Raw genomic sequence first — 17420 nt, 5'->3', positions numbered from 1 at the left:
AATCAGGATATTCCTCCTCTCCTTCTTCTTCTTCTTCTTCTAAAAAAAAAAAAAAAAACACATCAGATGTAAGCCTGCACATCAGTCCTTTCTTTGCCACTACATATAGCACACATGCTGAACTAATCAAACACATCACCAGAAGAAACTGGACCATTACTAAGAGTGACACTTTTTTTTTTTTTTTTACAATTTCCTCTTATCAACTGCCATCGTACAGTACAGTCACATGTTTAGAGACACAACACAGCATAAATGTCTTAGGGGCAGTCCATGGTTAACTCCTCCATGTCCATAAATCTCATTCTCAAAGATATAGAGACTGTGACTTTTATGTGAAGTTTTCCATGAACCCCCTATTATTTCTTTTATAAGGGCCCCATGTCTTTGGGACAGAGTCATGGGTTCACACCTTCCAGCAGGTAAAAGGGGTCCTTGGTCGACCAAACCATCTTTTTGGCACTTTGCAAATGTATGCATCGCCCTCTCATTGTGATAACATTGTTCAATCTAAATGTTCTGCTGAAGTTAACGCAAATAGAACTGGCAAGCAAAACAGTTTCCTATTTTCGCCATATACCATCTCATCTCCATGTGTGGAAGATTTTTTTTCTACATAAGCCGGACAAAAAGACACTTGAGAGATAGCCTTGTTGAGCATAAATATGCTATTAGAATATGAAATTGTGATTATGCCATGGCTAGCCACTATGGTGAATTTTAAATCCTATAGCCTATAACTCCTATATATGGGTACCTATTTTCATTTATGATACTCATGTATATATTACTGCATAATCTCAGTTTATGGTTTTATGTTTTCCTCATTTTGTATGTATTTACTTATCATGATATTCACTGGGCCATGTGACTGCCTCCTATCAGTTGTTGCAACTACATACACTATATTACCAAAAGTATTCGCTCACCCATTCAAATGATCAGAATCAGGTGTCCTAATCACTTGGCCTGGCCACAGGTGTATAAAATCAAGCACTCAAGCATGCAGACTGTGAAACAAGACATTTGTGAAAGAATGGGCCTCTCTCAGGAGCTCAGTGAATTCCAGCGTGGAACTGTCATAGGATGCCACCTGTGCAACAAATCCAGTCGTGAAATTTCCTCGCTCCTAAATATTCCACAGTCAACTGTCAGCTCTATTATAACAAAATGGAAGCGTTTGGGAACAACAGCAACTCAGCCACGAAGTGGTAGGCCACGTAAAGTGACGGAGAGGGGTCAGCGGATGCTGAAGCGCATAGTGCAAAGAGGTCGCCGACTTTCTGCACAGTCAATTGCTACAGAGCTCCATGTACATGAGCTTCATGTGACCTTCAGATTAGCCCAAGTACAGTACGCAGAGAGCTTCATGGAATGGGTTTCCATGGCCGAGCAGCTGCAGCCAAGCCACACATCACCAAGTGCAATGCAAAGCGTCGGATGCAATGGTGTAAAGCACACCGCCACTGGCCTCTAGAGCAGTGGAGACGCGTTCTCTGGAGTGATGAATCACGCTTTTCCATCTGGCAATCTGATGGACGAGTCTGGGTTTGGAGGTTGCCAGGAGAATGGTACATTTCAGACTGTATTGTGCCGACTGTGAAATTTGGTGGAGGAGGAATTATGGTGTGGGGTTGTTTTTCAGGAGCTGGGCTTGGCCCCTTAGTTCCAGTGAAAGGAACTTTGAATGCTTCAGGATACCAAAACATTTTGGACAATTCCATGCTCCCAACCTTGTGGGAACAGTTTGGAGCGGGCCCCTTCCTCTTCCAACATGACTGTGCACCAGTGCACAAAGCAAGGTCCATAAAGACATGGATGACAGAGTCTGGTGTGGATGAACTTGACTGGCCTGCACAGAGTCCTGACCTGAACCCGATAGAACACCTTTGGGATGAATTAGAGCGGAGACTGAGAGCCAGGCCTTCTCGACCAACATCAGTGTGTGACCTCACCAATGCGCTTTTGGAAGAATGGTCAAAAATTCCTATAAACACTCTCCTCAACCTTGTGGACAGTCTTCCCAGAAGAGTTGAAGCTGTAATAGCTGCAAAAGGTGGACCGACATCATATTGAACTCTATGGGTTAGGAATGGGATGGCACTTCAGTTCATAGTATGAGTAAAGGCAGGTGAGCGAATACTTTTGGTAATATAGTGTAAGTGAGCCCACACCTGCATTGTATTTCTAAAGCCCTGAATTATCATTTATGATGCTTCTTGATCATCTAGAGTAACAAGTCTTTTTTTTTTTTTTTTTGTTTGCTTGTGTTGTCAGCTTGATGCTTTTCACTCTTCTCAAACGGGAATAGCAATCTGTAGCCATGCTGGAAATCTCACAACAAAGCACACAAATCAGCAAATAAACTGCTTTGTTTATACGCACACTGCATTTAAATAGGCCCACTGGTGTGCACTGAAATACAAGGAGGTAATATCTGTCTAAGAATATGTTCCGTCATTACCATTATTAATGTTCGTGGTTTAGTGATGTGCATTTAATGTGAGAAAAGACAGAAACCAACGACATCAAGTTGTTAAATTTTTGCAGGTCCACTTGGGATCCATATTTTTGCCAAGTCAAGATACACAATATATATACCGTTACCTTGAGCTCTACCTCCTAACACACACAGACACACATAATAGATCTCATATTTCCATTCCATTTTGTAGTTCACATACTCAGTGGACAGAAGTTATTAGAGCAATGTGATCCATGTTCTCCTCTCAGCAGCCGCCTGCCTACTCTGCATGACAATCCTGCCTGAGCCTCAAAGGGATGTGCTTAGAAAACAGGCTAAAGTTGAGTGAGTGAACTACTGAGGTAGACATCTCTCTGGAGTTTTTCCTGATAACTTCAAAGACATGTCAGTAATCAAAAGTCACTAACATATCACAATGAATTATATATTTGTGTGTGTGTATAGAATTTTTTTTTTTACAGGTTCTCTGTCACACTGAAATGAGGAAATCCGTCTATCAACAGGCCTAGCTTCAGTCTCAAGAATAATGAGATCGGTTAATAGCACATGTAATATTCCATCTCCCAGTAGCTTAGGCTTAGTTGACATGTTAGCTGATGACAGTTTCTAGGCCTGATGAAAGGTTCATGACACAGTGGGGGTACAGTTTCAGCTGCACTGAGTTGGGAATTGCATGCATGCTGACAAAGAGACAAATACATGAAGGTATGAAGGTACTTGCATGTGATTGTGTTTTCGAATGCTCACTTTCCATTTAGATTATGACCATCAATAAAAGTCAGATGCTGAACAGTTCCCCAAGATATCTTTCAGTGATCGACAGAAATTAATCTGACAAACAGGTGACTGAATATGCTCACTTTATTGGAAATCCAAGAAATAATATTTAAAGTTAGATTGTACATCAGTTCTCTCTTGACTGTTGGGTTTGATGTATGACTATTTCCTTCCTTAGCTATTAATAAAGAGGAACTGTGCTTTGGACAACTGCAAGAAGATGGTGAATTAAATGTCAAAACCTCTGAGTGAGTCATTATGGGGATGAAAGTGAGGGACACTGGCTTAACCTCAGGACCTATCTAAAGAGAAGGAAGAAAATGCTTTGGTACTCTTTCCAGTCTAGGTGAATTCATGTGATTTTCAAATTTTAAAAATGACACCAGCCTCTAGAAGCTGCCTTCATATATTAGGTGTTTATTTGGTTTGTTTTAACAAATACAATACACATAAACATTCATGTGCATGTTTCCAAAACAAAATGTATGTGTGTGTGTGTGTGTGTGTGTGTGTGTGTGTGTGTGTGTGTGTGTGATGTCAGCTGATAGGTAGCACACTGCCACAGTCTTCCACCATCTCAAACAGGAAGTAATGTGGACCACTACGGCGGGCCACCTCAGTAGCGGTTTCCCCACTGCTGCTGCGAAGCCCGGCCTTCAGGTGCCGCTGAGAGAGGAGGAGCTCTAATGTGTGGGCGGAGTCTGTTGGCGAGGGGCCGGTGTAGGAGGCAGCCAAGTGGAGCGGTGTCAGCCCTCCATTGGTCTGGGCATTGAGTTCAGCCCCGTGCTGCAGCAATAGGGTTGCCACGGTGACACGGCCCCAACGGCAGGCACTGTGAAGGGGTGTCCAGCCATCGATGGTGCGGGCGTTAACCTGAGACCCAGCAGCAAGCAAGGCAGAAGCCACACCAACATGGCCACTGTACGCCGCACGGTGCAATGGTGTGTAGCCGTCCTCGTCACAGCAACGTGTCAGCGCGGGGTCAGAGGCCAACAACCTGTGGACCGTTGAAAGCTGAAACAAAGATACAGAAAGTCTGAGAGCCACAGAACCTGAATGAGAGCAGGACGAACTTTCCCATTCAAATCAAATCAAGGCAATGTGCTTTACACATTTAAAAGACAAAATGAAATTAGTCTCAAGAAAAATAACAGGAACAGGAAGGGTAAACTAAGACATAAAAACAAGATCTAAAAGTCACAGTTATACTTTTAAGCTAGAATTCCAAATGTATTTTGCCATGTGTGCACAATTTGTAAGTCAGAGCCTAGGGGCCCTATCTTGCGCCAGACTCCCTAAACCCGCTATTTGCGGATTTCGGATTTCGGATTTAGGAAGAGGCGTTCCCCCGTAAAAGTTGCTATCTTGTGCACCTCCCGCTATCTGCAAAACACCTGCGCTACCCGCTATATTATGCATAGGCGTGTTTTGGGCGTTACGCCAGTTAAACCAATCAGTGTGCCAGGTGCCATTGCCTTTAAGGGCAGGCTGCGCTATCCTAAATCCTAAATCCTAAACCCGTGATGGAGAGAGGGAGGTAGATTTTCTCAGGGCTTCTACTGAGGCTAAAGCAAGTTGGCTTTATATACATATTATATATTATATTATAGGCGAGTTTATTCGGGAGGTGGAGCCACATGTGTCCAAGTGGACGTGTCACAAGGTTGTACTGATTGAGTAAAATCCCCGGGTCACACCACACACACACAAGAGGCAGAGGTGGAACTATGTGTAAACTAATTTACTGACAAGGTAGATTGGGCAAATAAAATATTCAAAATAAAAATATAGCACAGCTGCCGGCTTATGATAAAACAATAAAACGTGCTGGCGTAAGTGTCCAATTAAAACAGTCTTTCCTCTAAACAGTCTATATGAGTAATATACTCAGTCCATTCCGGCGGCGTCCCGGTATCAGTCCGACCGTGTGCGTGGCGAGGCTCCGTCGGGGCGCGCATTGAAGCCGCCTGGGCGCGCTCTCGAACAGCCCAAACTTTAGGGATAGTGGATGGCGGGTGGCGCAAGATAGCAACTTTAGGGATAGCGCATGAAACACGCCCACGGACACACCTCCAGGCGCAAATGACGGAGTCGGCATAACGGATAGCGGGTAGCGTGGGCGCAAGATACCGTTTAGGGATAGCGGAAGTTCCTAAATCCGCAATTTGCGGGTAGCGGGTAGTGGCAGCGGATAGCGGGTGGCACAAGATAGGGCCCTAGGTCTCTGAAGCAGTCAGCATAAGATAACCTCCCTTTCCCGACGGACAGATCCACCACCTGCACTGATTAAACAAAATTAGCTTCTTTTCAGCTCATCCTAGAATGTCTTCCCACAGCTGTAATCTCACTTTGGGTTGCATCATGGTCAGGCACAACCCTGTAATGCTGCCCAAGAAAAAACACCCTGCTGTGGATCTAATAGGCAAAAACTCCAACAGTATTTCGCCTTTTGTACACATGTCAACATAACAGTAACAGGAGGTGCGGCCATTTTTGTGAACTGCTACCACTGCAAAGACCTGTGGCTGTTTGACACCAGACTAACTACTTGCACATTCCAGTCATTGGTAAATATTGATGTATAATTACCATTTACAGCAAGCAGCCATTACACATCTTCTCAGTTCTCAAGCGAGTAACACACATTACTACCCTATACATGATTCATCACTTTAGCAGCTAACCACATTTTATTCTGAGGCGGCAAAATGACCACGGCTTCTCCATTCCAGTTCTGTGGTCAGAGCATAAGAAATGGGTACCAGACTTACAGAGACATCTTGAATTTCCCTTCAGCGATGAATAAAGTTCTATCTTTCTATCTATCCATCCATCTATCAATCAATCAAGCTCAGCAAGAAACCATCATTTAATCATTATATATGAAACAGCTGCTAAAAAAAACGTGAATCATTGGGTTTTCTTCAAGATGTAAAATATTGATCCCCCGGCATATGTGAGATCCAGAGACATGAGTCATACTGATGAATTTGGCTGCTAGACATCTTGTATTTTTTAAGCCCTTTCAAGGGTATTTATTCATTTTATGAAATTTTTAAGTCCCTGAATTTATTCTTCCCAAAACTGAAAGCATGTTGTAACCCTGAACAAATGAAGATGAAAACAAAACAAAACAATATTAATTACGGAATAATCCCTGACTGGATTTAGAGTAACAGACCGTTCTTAATGGGTTGCAGCTAAGAGACAAAATACTTACAAAGTGGCACAACTAATGAAGCCTGTTGTTGTATATATCAGAATCAGACAACTTTATTTATCCCCAAGGAGCAATTCAGTTTAGCAGTGTACCCAGAATATGCATTAAAAAGACCAACAGATCCATACCAGGCAGAGACAGTCAATATATGGCACAGATACACACAGGCACGTTAGTGATGGACCATAAAATATTTCGTTCACATCTAACTGTGTTCTGTGCACTTGGTCATAATTAATCTGACAGTAGCATACCTTTGTCTTTGACCTTGCTTTAGGGCAGTGCATTGCAGACCACACATGATTACCTTAATTTACAAACAAAAGCAGAGTTTTGTCCTCAGCTCTTATGCACACGCGTCATCACTCAGTGTACAGGCAGGAACACAATGCAGTACAATGGTAATAGCTAACAAAGACTGAAATGGCACAGCTGATGAAAACAGAGAAGTCAGAGAAGTATATATTAACAAGGATAAATATAACCAATAAAGTTTCTGGGCCAATTTAGTACCTGTGTCTGTGATGTCTTACACAGCGTGGTTCAACTTATTTATTAGGAGGGATATTTTAATCATTTTAAACACACATAATAAGCCACTCTCTGTGTTCATATTATATGCCAAGTCTCATGTCATTTTGATATATCGACACAGGATAAGACAACCTAGATAAGGGATAACTAAAATGCAGCTTATTCAGTAAGGACAGTGATGACAATTGACTCATTTTCAGAGACATGTTCAAGTTTAACCAATACTGATGTCCACTTCAATGATCACTGGCAAATTCAATGATCTAAATAAGGGCCAACATTAAAACTGAACACTAAAAAGCTAGCATGACAAAATGTGCTCTGATGCCCCTTTTCCACCAGAAAAAACCTGGTGCTAGTTCGGAGCTGGTGCTAGAGCCGGTGCTTAACTGGTGCCAACGAAGAACCGGTTTACTTTTCCACCGGTCAAGAGCAAAGTGGAGCCAATTCAGAGCCACGTCATGACGTCATCGGAAAATGTGATGACGGGTGCGCGAGACGCTCGCTCAGAATCACAATAGCCATCATGAATGAATGAATGAATGAATGATACTTTATTAATCCTTTGCAGGAAATTACATTGTCACGGCAGCTTCATCACTTCAACACACATAAAACTGCACACTCATACTATACAGTGGCTGCAGCGTCTCTGTCTCTGTCCGCCCGTCCTGTCCTGAAGCCGGTGAAACTGATCAGTGAGTCGGGGATGATGTTCGTGAGCCGCGTCTCAGTCAAGCATATAATGCTGCTTTCCCCATACAGTTTCTGGCCCCGGGTGGAGCACGATCTGGATTTATTAGCGATGCAAATACTGCTTGTGTCTTTACAAGCCTACATTTCAATACAGAGGCGAAAAACACAATTATTGCCGGCTACCTGTCGGATTCGTGATCGGAATGAATGACAGCTATGTTTGGTTATAAAACGGGTGCTTCTCATCCTTAAATGTAATTTGCTGGGCCGCGTTCCATGCCGTTGTAAAATCAGTATAACCCGCGGCTTCTCGGGGATTATTGTTTATGTTTATAGCGTTCGCAGTTCCTGTTTTGTTTTGTAACCCCACCCACCAATGACGCGGGGGCGCGCGTCATCGGCTCTTTCTCTGGCTCCTGTTTAGCCCCTGCTCGGAGTCGGTGCTTGCCTAGCACCAGTTTGGAACCAGTTTGGCACCAGTTTGGCCCCAGCTTGGGCGGTGGAAAACCAAAAAACTGGTGCTAAGTCAGGCACTGGCTCCGAACCAGCCCTGGTGGAAAAGGGGTATGAGAGAGATAAAAAGTGACAAAAGATAAAAGATAGGATGTAAGAAAGAGATGAAAAAAAAAATCCACTAAAGGTTAGGCTAAACAGTGTCTCAGGTTGTATATCTGAAAATAATGAATCATGCTGGAACTTTGTATTACATTATCAGGCAAAATTCCACGGACTTGACAGATGTAGATCAGGGTTTTCCCTGCCTTATAATTTCTTAGGCGCACCGCCTAGACGTTTTCACCGACCGCCTAGATCAAATGAACGAGGAAAGGGGGAAAAAACGCACATCGATATATTCAATCTGCGGTATATTCAATCTGCGGCTCCTTTAGGAATCTGTTGTCGATCTGTTGTCAGTTACTTTGGACAGACTACTAATACTAGAAATATAGTCATTAAAACACAAAAGGTCGCTCATGTTATAAGACTGATGTAATTACTATTAAATTCCATGTGTTTGGAAGATTCCTGCATCAGTAGACCAGATTATGATTTTGAGCAACTCCTTAGGCTTTTTGATAAATGCTCCATGTAACCTATAAACATCCTTGGCCTTTGAGAGAAATGTTCCAGCCTTAAGTACATAAGATCAATAGCTCACTGAAATGCTCAAATTAAAAATCAGTCAACATTACAGGTAGACTGGAAACAGCACAATGCTTAACACTGAGAATTCCAATGTGTTTACAGAGTCAACAAAAAGTGTATTAGAAGCTGCTATCTCAGTAACTGGGTTATGGGTCAGAGCTCCATTTAAGTTGATGAGGCACCAGCAAACCAAGGCACAGCTGAAATAGAAGACATATTGAACCTTAACAGTTTACAGTTGATAGGGGTCAGGCATTTAACATTTGCAAGTGTAACTGGTGCTTGGACCTTGGTTATTTCAATGACTACATATTTTTACACAAATGGCAAAAATAAAAGCAGAAATGTGTCCTGCAATTCATGTGTTCTTTCTCGCCATTGTGTGCTCATGTACATGCTGTACTGACAGCTGAATGCTCGGTTACATTTAAACAGCCACAGCTAGAAGCACCGTCCATTCATCTACTACCAACTATCAAACTAACAACTATCAAAAATATAAGTGCTGTGTAAAAACCTTTAATAGCTTTTAGAGCACCTGTGCTTTACCTGATTTCAAAATGATCATTAGCATTCATCGAGGGCACACTTTCAGACATGATCATTAGCCTCACAGCTTTTAAATAATCATAGTAATCTGACACACACAAAGAAACTACATCTAAATTTCTGACAGAAACAACTATTGACTCGATGTTAATTACATGTTGTGAGTTTGGTCAGTCTAACTAACTCTGAAATATTGAGTAGATAAACAAAGAGCAAAGAGCAAAATAGCACACCATGCAGTTGAAGCCATGTTTTTCTACTGAAACACAGAATAGTGTGAGTGTATCTAGGGTTAGGGTTAGGCTGCTGCAATTACATGGATTACTAAATAGATGAATGAATGAATAACTAAATCTTTTGACAGGAATTTTTTTCATGCTGAAGCCAAGTCATATTCCCAATCTGTAATTTGTTAGACATGTTACAGGCTACATTACTTGATACCTGTAAGCAGGCATCAAGATTCCAACAAGATGTATTTTGTTTCTATTCAACTGAGGTGCCTGACCTCAAAACACATCCACCCACACCTGTAGGTTATTAAGAAATTTGGGCCGACTGGTACAGGAAAAGTACATGATATAAAGCAGGAATGTCAATGATTAATCAATTATTTGTTAGTTGCCATTAATAATAGAACCGATTGAAATTGAAATGTGAAATTATGACAACTTAAAACTGAATGTTTTTATAAATAAATACTTTATTTAAATCTCAAGATGTCACTGTATCCCTATCTAATGGCACAGTGTGCAGCCTGGCTGAGAGCACTTTATCTTTCTTGATTTTTTGAAAAAGAGCTCTACGGTTAATCGATCCATTTTGGGTCCCAGCCGGATTTATAGTAAGTATATGTGCGCAAATATAGGCTATATATATGTATATATATCCATTCATACAATATACTTTAAATTGTTTTAACATCCGAAAAAAAAAGAAAAAAAAGAAAATCAACATTCCGAAAGCGTGGTGACTTTTATTTTGCTGTGGCAGTGCGCCACCATCAATTACATGTAGCGGAAATCCTGAAATGCCCTGTAGAGATTTGTTGTAGTATGTGGTTACACCACCAGGTAGATCCTCTTACTTTTTAATGAGACTGAGTTACAGGTTTGGTGACCACCTGTAAGGGCTGCACAATCTTTAAAATGAGCACACTTGCTTTTCCCTAGCTCTGCTCACCGAGCCAGCTGATGAACTCTGAAGTATAAAGCTGCGGAAATTCTACTGATTTATTGTCTGGTGATGGTGCAGTTTAGCTATTTGAGGCTTGTGCTAATGCTAAAGTAGCATTTTCATTAGAAGCAGCTGCTTGGTTAATGCAGGCTGAAAGCTGAGTGCCAGACAGCAGGAGTCTAATTCCAAATGCTTCCAGCAAAATACAAAAGTGACGAACTGTACAGACCACACTCCTCTGTTCTGAGTATAAATGCATTTTAGTGGTGGCAGTAAATGGACTGATAAAGTCAGAACAACAGTACTGTTTGTCCCTGGGACATCCGCCCAGCTGAGCAGCTGTTTCTACCAGCTGGACAAACTTTACCTGCAGTCAACAACAAACATCCCTCCATCATTTGTAGACCTGAGGCCTGTATCATGAAGCGGGATTAAGGCGTTAGCAAGATAACTTCAGGCTCAACTCCGGATTTTCTGTATCACAAAGCTGGTTCACCTCTGATCGGGATAGGAAACCTATCCTGAACCTGTCCTGAAAGCTAGCCTGCTCCGGGGCAGGCTATCAGGATAGGATTGAATCCTACATAAAGCACCGTCCCCTGGCCAATCAGCTGTTTGCCAGAACATGGCCTGCCCATTCATTGAAAATTAATTGAGAATCCCATTGAAGAAGGAGCCCAAATAGTGAGGAGAGTATTACGGCGTGACAGGATTTTCCTGGACCGATCAAATCCGTTAGGTTTTGCCGACAACTATCTGTATGAGAGAAAGGACGTAATACTAATGTGAAGCAGCACTTCAGCCTGGATAACAGCTGCCTGCTATACAGAGCTGACACTCTGTAGGAGAGGAAAACAGACATGAGAGATCATTAAAGGAAATTTGATAATTAAAAGTACACTATATTGCCAAAAGTATTCGCTCATCTATCCAAATCATTGAATTCATGTGTTCCAATCACTTCCATGACCACAGGTGTATAAAATCAAGCACCTAGGCATGCAGACTACTTCTACAAACATTTGTGAAAGAATGGGTCGCTCTCAGGAGCTCAGTGAATTCCAGCATGGTGCTGTAATAGTAATGTAATAGGATGCCACCCGTGCAGTAAGTCCAGTTGTGAAACTTCCTCGCTACTAAATATTCCACAATCAACTGTTAGTGGTACTATAACAAAGTAGAAGCGATTGGGAACGACAGCAACTCAGCCACGGAGTGGTAGGCCACATAAAATCACAGAGCGGGGTCAGCGGATGCTGAGACGCATAGTGCGCAGAGGACGCCAACTTTCTGCAGAGTCAATAGCTTGAGACCTTTAAACTTCATGTGATCTTCAGATTAGCTCAAGAGCAGTGCGTAGAGAGCTTCATGGAATGGGTTTCCATGGCCGAGCAGCTGCATCCAAGCCTTACATCACCAAGCACAATGCAAAGCATCGGATGCAGCGGTGTAAAGCACACCGCCACTGGACTCTAAAAATAACAATCCTGAGCACTGTTATAAGCATTTTTCAGACTTCAGTCATCACCGTCAGACAGAAAACCTGACGGTGGTGACGTCTGACGGTGGTGACAAAAACCTGCTCTTTCACATGATAAGCATGAGTTGTTCACATTAGCCAGCTTGTTTTCGCCCTGTTGCTACCTGCATCAGACCTCTTCTTAAAAAAGCATACATTTATTCCATAATCTAATTTAATATTTTTTATACAGAAGTGACGGTGTTGACAATTTATGGTTGTGACAGTAGCAGTGTCCAAAAATATGAAGAGATTTAAGAAAAAATAGAAAACTTCCAGGAGCCTGAGCGGTCTTGAAGCATGCAGTAGAGCTGAAGGTTTGAAAAGGGCTCCTCAGGAATGTAATTGACCTTGTAGTTTTTTTATTATTTTTTTTTAAATATACATCTAACGGTGGTGATGAATATCTGGGACACATTTTGAGCAACCACAAAATAATAGTACATATTGTTCAAAACTCATCGTTTGTAGTTTTTAATACATATTATGATGTACTTTTTGATGTGGTAAATATATTATTCAATGAAATTATTACTTTTTGTTGTTTTAATCAAGTTGAAATGATTATCTCCTATCCGAGGACAACTGGTTTTGTAGGCCATGGGCCAACATATAATCATTAAATTAATACAAATTAAAAATAAACCTATAAAAGAACCTTACAAATGTGCAAAGGACCCCCTGATTATGCCCTTGATTCTTTTTATTCATTAAAATGTTGTAAATTTCCAGCAGAAATAGCATTTTTCTTAGTGGGACATGATTTATCCAAATTCTCAAGAATCAGTGGATTTTATTCAGGCTATCAACTTGATGTACTGATGTGACTGAATTTTGGTGTCAGCTTTATTTTATTATAACCTGTATAACAGGCTATGATAAAAAGGCAAACTTATCAAATGCAATGATGTTCTTGTGTTGTGTTTTTGTGTTTTTACTTGCTCCTATGTTCTTTTAAACCCCTGAGGGGTTACATACGTTGCCAAGCATTCTGCCTTCTCTTCACGGCAGCCACGGTGTTTGATTTAGTGTGTAAATTTTGTTTTTCCTCCTCATAGTTTTCCAGTATAATACGCTGCCCTCCGCCGTGAAATACGCTGTGCGTTCTTCCTTGTCGCCATGTTTGTGATTGGTCTGCTGCCTCAGAACCTGCCCCTTATATGTGCGCTTTCACGGCTCTTAATGAGGCAAACCTGGATCGAGTGAGCGAGTTGATAGCCAGTGTCGTGATACTGGTTATCCCTGATTACCATGATCTCGATTAGTGTAGCCGAATAGCTTTGAGCAGTCCAGGGAAAACTGAGCTTGCTTTGTGATACAGGACTCTGGTCTGCAGATCATTTTACATTAAACCAGTCAGACTCTTCTTCTTCTATCTTTTGTACAGAGCCACCGTGGGGTCAGCTGAGAAAAAAAGATCCATGTATAAATCTGTACTCTCAATTTCAAAATCAGAATTCATAATCTGTGCCCTCAAATTATGAATCTATGCTAATGAATTTGTTGACTGTGCTTTCAGATTTAAAACAATAAGTCCTCTTATTTATTTATTTTTTTAGGTTGGAGTTGCCAGTTTAAGCCTTCAGTTTTGCACTTTAATGTGTAAACATTTGTTTACATGCATTATACAATGACATATAGTTTGTCAAAATAAAATGAACATAAATGAAATGGCCAATTCATTTTTTGGAAGAAACTGAATTGTTTTTATTAACCCACTAATCGGTAAAATCGTCAATCGATTAACTGAAAGAAAAATGATGTGAGTGGAAGCCTGAAGTACATCCTTTGGGTGCTTTCAGGAGTGCACTAATAGCTGCCACCATGAAAACACTGATTAAAATAAGTACTTACGCGATTATTTTCCGCCGCCCACAAAATGAGCTCCTCTGGACTGTCTTTGAGCTTTTCCTCCCACTGAAGATACCACTCCTCAGTGTGCTCCCCCTCCTCCTCTTCCACCTCATCTCCCCCCACTTCATCCTCGGTCCACAGGCTACTCGCCCCATGGGGGATCAGGTGTCCATGTGTATTCAGTAGTTCAAGCTGATTAAAATCTTCAGGAAACTCCATTGATCCTCTATTTCTGTCAGAAAGAACAAAAGAAAGAGAGAGAGAGACACCCAGAGTAGGTAAATATGTGGGATCAGCCAGATATATCGACCATTTCTCAAGAAAAATAAAATTTCTATCACTCAGTACTATGAGAGAGAGAAGAGAGAGAGAGTTTTGTTACTGTACATTCATCCATTGCAAGTTTCTCCTGAGGTTTTTCCAGAGGTCTCTGCAGACCATGAAAACATAAACAAAGCCAACATGGTATTACAATGTTTCAATAATGAAATCATTACAATTCAATAATATAGTGAAACCAGTTTTATACCAAAACCAATTGGGAAGTGTATGTGCACAAGTTTAGCTAAAGTAAAAGCAATTTTCAGCTATTACACTACAGAAAAGAGTGAGTACACCATTTGCTGTGGGTGGAGTTAATACAGGCATGGCCACTATTGAGATGAACTGTGATTAACGAGGTGAGGCCTGCAGCCACAGCCAAGAGATGTCAAGTTAAGTGACAGTAACAAAGATGGACAGCGATAGGATGTGAAACAATGAATTCAAAGGTGCTGCAAGAACTGCTGAAAAACACACCGTCATCAGTGCTTGTTTTGTTTTGTTTTAACGTTCAAATTATACTGCGCCTATGTTAACCATCGGCTTCTCAAAGGATGAGATATTTTCAAGCTTCGGCCATATTTTTCTAGTTTTTTCTGTCATGACGACAGTATTGTGTTGAAAATTTAATCACTTACATCACTGTGTAGCTTGTTTCTCTACGCATCTCTGTATTGGCAGGAGTTCAGTTGTCCAACACACATACACAAATCTGAAAAGCCCTCTCCTTCAGCTTCAACATCTGTGATAGCTGTAAACACACCAGCTACCTCAGCCTCAAACAGACAGTGGGCTGAGGAATAATCTTATCTTTTTCATATTGTCATGGTATGGTGATACTGTGATGTTGTGAGGCAGAATTCTGCTGTCTAGTCTGATAACAAGCAAAATGGAGATATTTTATGGAAAATCTCATACGTGTTGTTTATCATCACAGCTTATTATGATGTACACTCAGTGGCCACTTTATTAGGTCCACCTGTACAATCTAATGCAGTTCATTGCAACTGCCATAAATTCTAGCTTTTAATAAAATTTATAATGTTCAGTTTTTGTTCACATTGTCGAGAATGTGTAAATTTAATTATATGTTTATTATTGAAGTTGTAGTTTGCAGAGCTTGCACTGGACTACATTATACTGAGGGGTGTCTCTAACTTTTTTGTCCTTCCTATTTGTATACATGAGGGGGACAGAATAGTAGAAACACCTCTCAATAAAATGCAGTCCAGTCCAACAGCAGCACTAACTATGAGCTCAATGCCAAACATAGAACTCATCAGAAAAGTAAACTTCATGGCAGAACAGTTGTATTGGTTTGTATTAGACTGTACAGGTGGATCTTATAAAGTGGCCACTGAGTGTGTCAGCCTTAAATTTTGCTACATCACGGCAAAGTTGAATATTGTAGCTTTAAGGGCCAACTGTGGCATGCAATTTAACATCATGCTGTCTCATTAGCCAACACAGACAAAAGCTACATTCACACACAAGATCTGAGCAAGTCAAAATTAGGATTTTAAAGCTAGCTGTAGTCCATAATATTTTTGCACATACTTGAGCATGCACACTCAAAATTAAGTTCCCTATAAATTATTCAGATGTTTTCTCCAGTCTTCAACAGTTGTCTATTTTTCACTGGATATTTTCACAAATTTACCAAACTGTAAACACAGGGGCTGCACTTAAATAAACTGTACACCGAAACACTGAAACTGAGTGAAATAACACTTTTTGTGCATTAGATTTCACAGAGGCAAATTACCTCTGTGCTGTGACTGAACCTTTTAACCTCGGGTTACAAATATTTTCATTTTCATGAGGCCACATTCTGTGTCCTCCCTTGCAAATGAGTCTTATGGCAATTTACTGCACTGTGCTTGACCACAGCAATATAGGTAGGCTATTGCTGCCATTACTGTGTGATAGCCTACTTACTGTGGTATTCTAATGGTACGATTTTTAGTTGTTTTTTTTTTTTTTTTCTTTTATCTTAATTTAGGTCTTTAGACAGCATAGGTAAACATGGTTCCCCAGAGGCCTGGTATTCTTGGATACATGTACAGTAGGATTTGTGTGGTATATTACATGATATCACATTAAAACAGTAGCTTTATCTAAATAAAATATCATAGCACAAATGCAAGAAGTTTTCCAAGGACCACAGCAACGTGTTTTTTTGTTTGTTTGTTTGTTTTGTTTTTTTAACCCTCCTATTATCTTTGGGGGCAATTTGACCCCATTTTGGATGACACTGAGGAACTATAACATGCCATTTATAATTTCCCCTCCAGCACATCCATGGCCATAAAGCCTGGCAGCATCACAGCATTTTGATTGACGTTACATACACTCACGGTGGCCAGCGTTACCGAGTTCCGGTTAACTTTACATTCAACGGCTGAGGCCGTCGTCAAGGTGTTCAGGTTCACGTTACATGCAACCGCCGTAGCCACCGTTACAGCATTGAGGTTAACACTGACCACTGCTGCCGACACGTACGCTGCGTTTATGTTAACGTTACAGACAACCGCCGTGGCCACCGTGACGGCGTTCAAGTCGATGTTAACAACTGTATCATTAGCCACCGTCACGGCGTTCAGGTTAACGTTACACAGAACCGTCGTATACACCAACATGGTATTAAGGTTAAAGTTACATACAACTTCTGGAGCCAACATCACAGCAGCACCTCCCACGTCAAGGTCAAACACTTTCGTTGCTCAAGAAAACCTAAGCAATAACGTACAAGCTGAAATTCATCTGCCAGATTTCCAGCTTCAAAACAGACCGTAGTTGACGCTTCGCTAAGGCGCCTGGGATATGTAGTTCTTCTTCCCGTAGGTGGCGGTTGATTATTTTGCGGCAAGAACTACAAAACCCAGCTGCTTAGAAAGGCCATGTCTGTACAATGCCTCGTAACGATTGTTTTGTTTCGTTTTCCTAAGAAACTCTTTCTAAATTCTGTGCCCCAATTTTGTGCCCAGTTTCAAAATATAAATAACTGTGCGACATTATTATGCACATAATGCAGTTATGCAAAAGGTATGTTGAGCACCCGGACACTGGCTTTGCTTCTTGATGGATTTTAGTTACAGTTGCATCATTATGGTCATTTACAAAAAACAAATACAACAACAATA

The 17420-nt window shown here is 41.1% G+C and overlaps 1 protein-coding gene across 2 annotated transcripts; it reads right to left on the bottom strand.

The window, feature by feature from the left end:
• Positions 1-3659: 3659 nt before the first annotated feature.
• On the bottom strand, positions 3660-17095 carry ankrd49 (ankyrin repeat domain 49). Of its 2 annotated transcripts, XM_030064009.1 has the most exons (4): positions 16941-17091; positions 14916-15028; positions 13957-14188; positions 3660-4276 (listed from the first exon to the last, which is right to left on the bottom strand). In XM_030064009.1, exons 2-4 carry the CDS (start codon positions 14942-14944, stop codon positions 3800-3802), a joined length of 738 nt encoding a protein of 245 aa, XP_029919869.1. In that variant the 5' UTR covers positions 14945-15028; positions 16941-17091; the 3' UTR covers positions 3660-3799. The 2 variants fall into 2 exon arrangements, with proteins under 2 accessions (XP_029919869.1, XP_029919875.1); XM_030064015.1 differs by lacking the exon at positions 14916-15028 and having other exon boundaries at positions 16941-17095.
• Positions 17096-17420: the final 325 nt, after the last annotated feature.

This window comes from Myripristis murdjan, chromosome 1 (genome assembly GCF_902150065.1).
Source record: "Myripristis murdjan chromosome 1, fMyrMur1.1, whole genome shotgun sequence".
NCBI lineage: Eukaryota > Metazoa > Chordata > Actinopteri > Holocentriformes > Holocentridae > Myripristis > Myripristis murdjan.
Note: the sequence above shows the minus strand (reverse complement) of the source record. Positions and strands in the feature narration are given on the sequence as shown.

Coding starts and splice junctions, on each gene's coding strand:
- ankrd49 (XM_030064009.1), bottom strand. CDS start 14,944: ATGCGTAGAGAAACAAGCTACACAGTGAT. Junction 14,189..14,915: donor GAAACAAGCTACACAGTGAT/GTAAGTGATTAA, acceptor TCTTTCTGACAG/AAATAGAGGATCAATGGAGT. Junction 4,277..13,956: donor GGGCGGCGGAAAATAATCGC/GTAAGTACTTAT, acceptor TCTTTGTTTCAG/CTTTCAACGGTCCACAGGTT.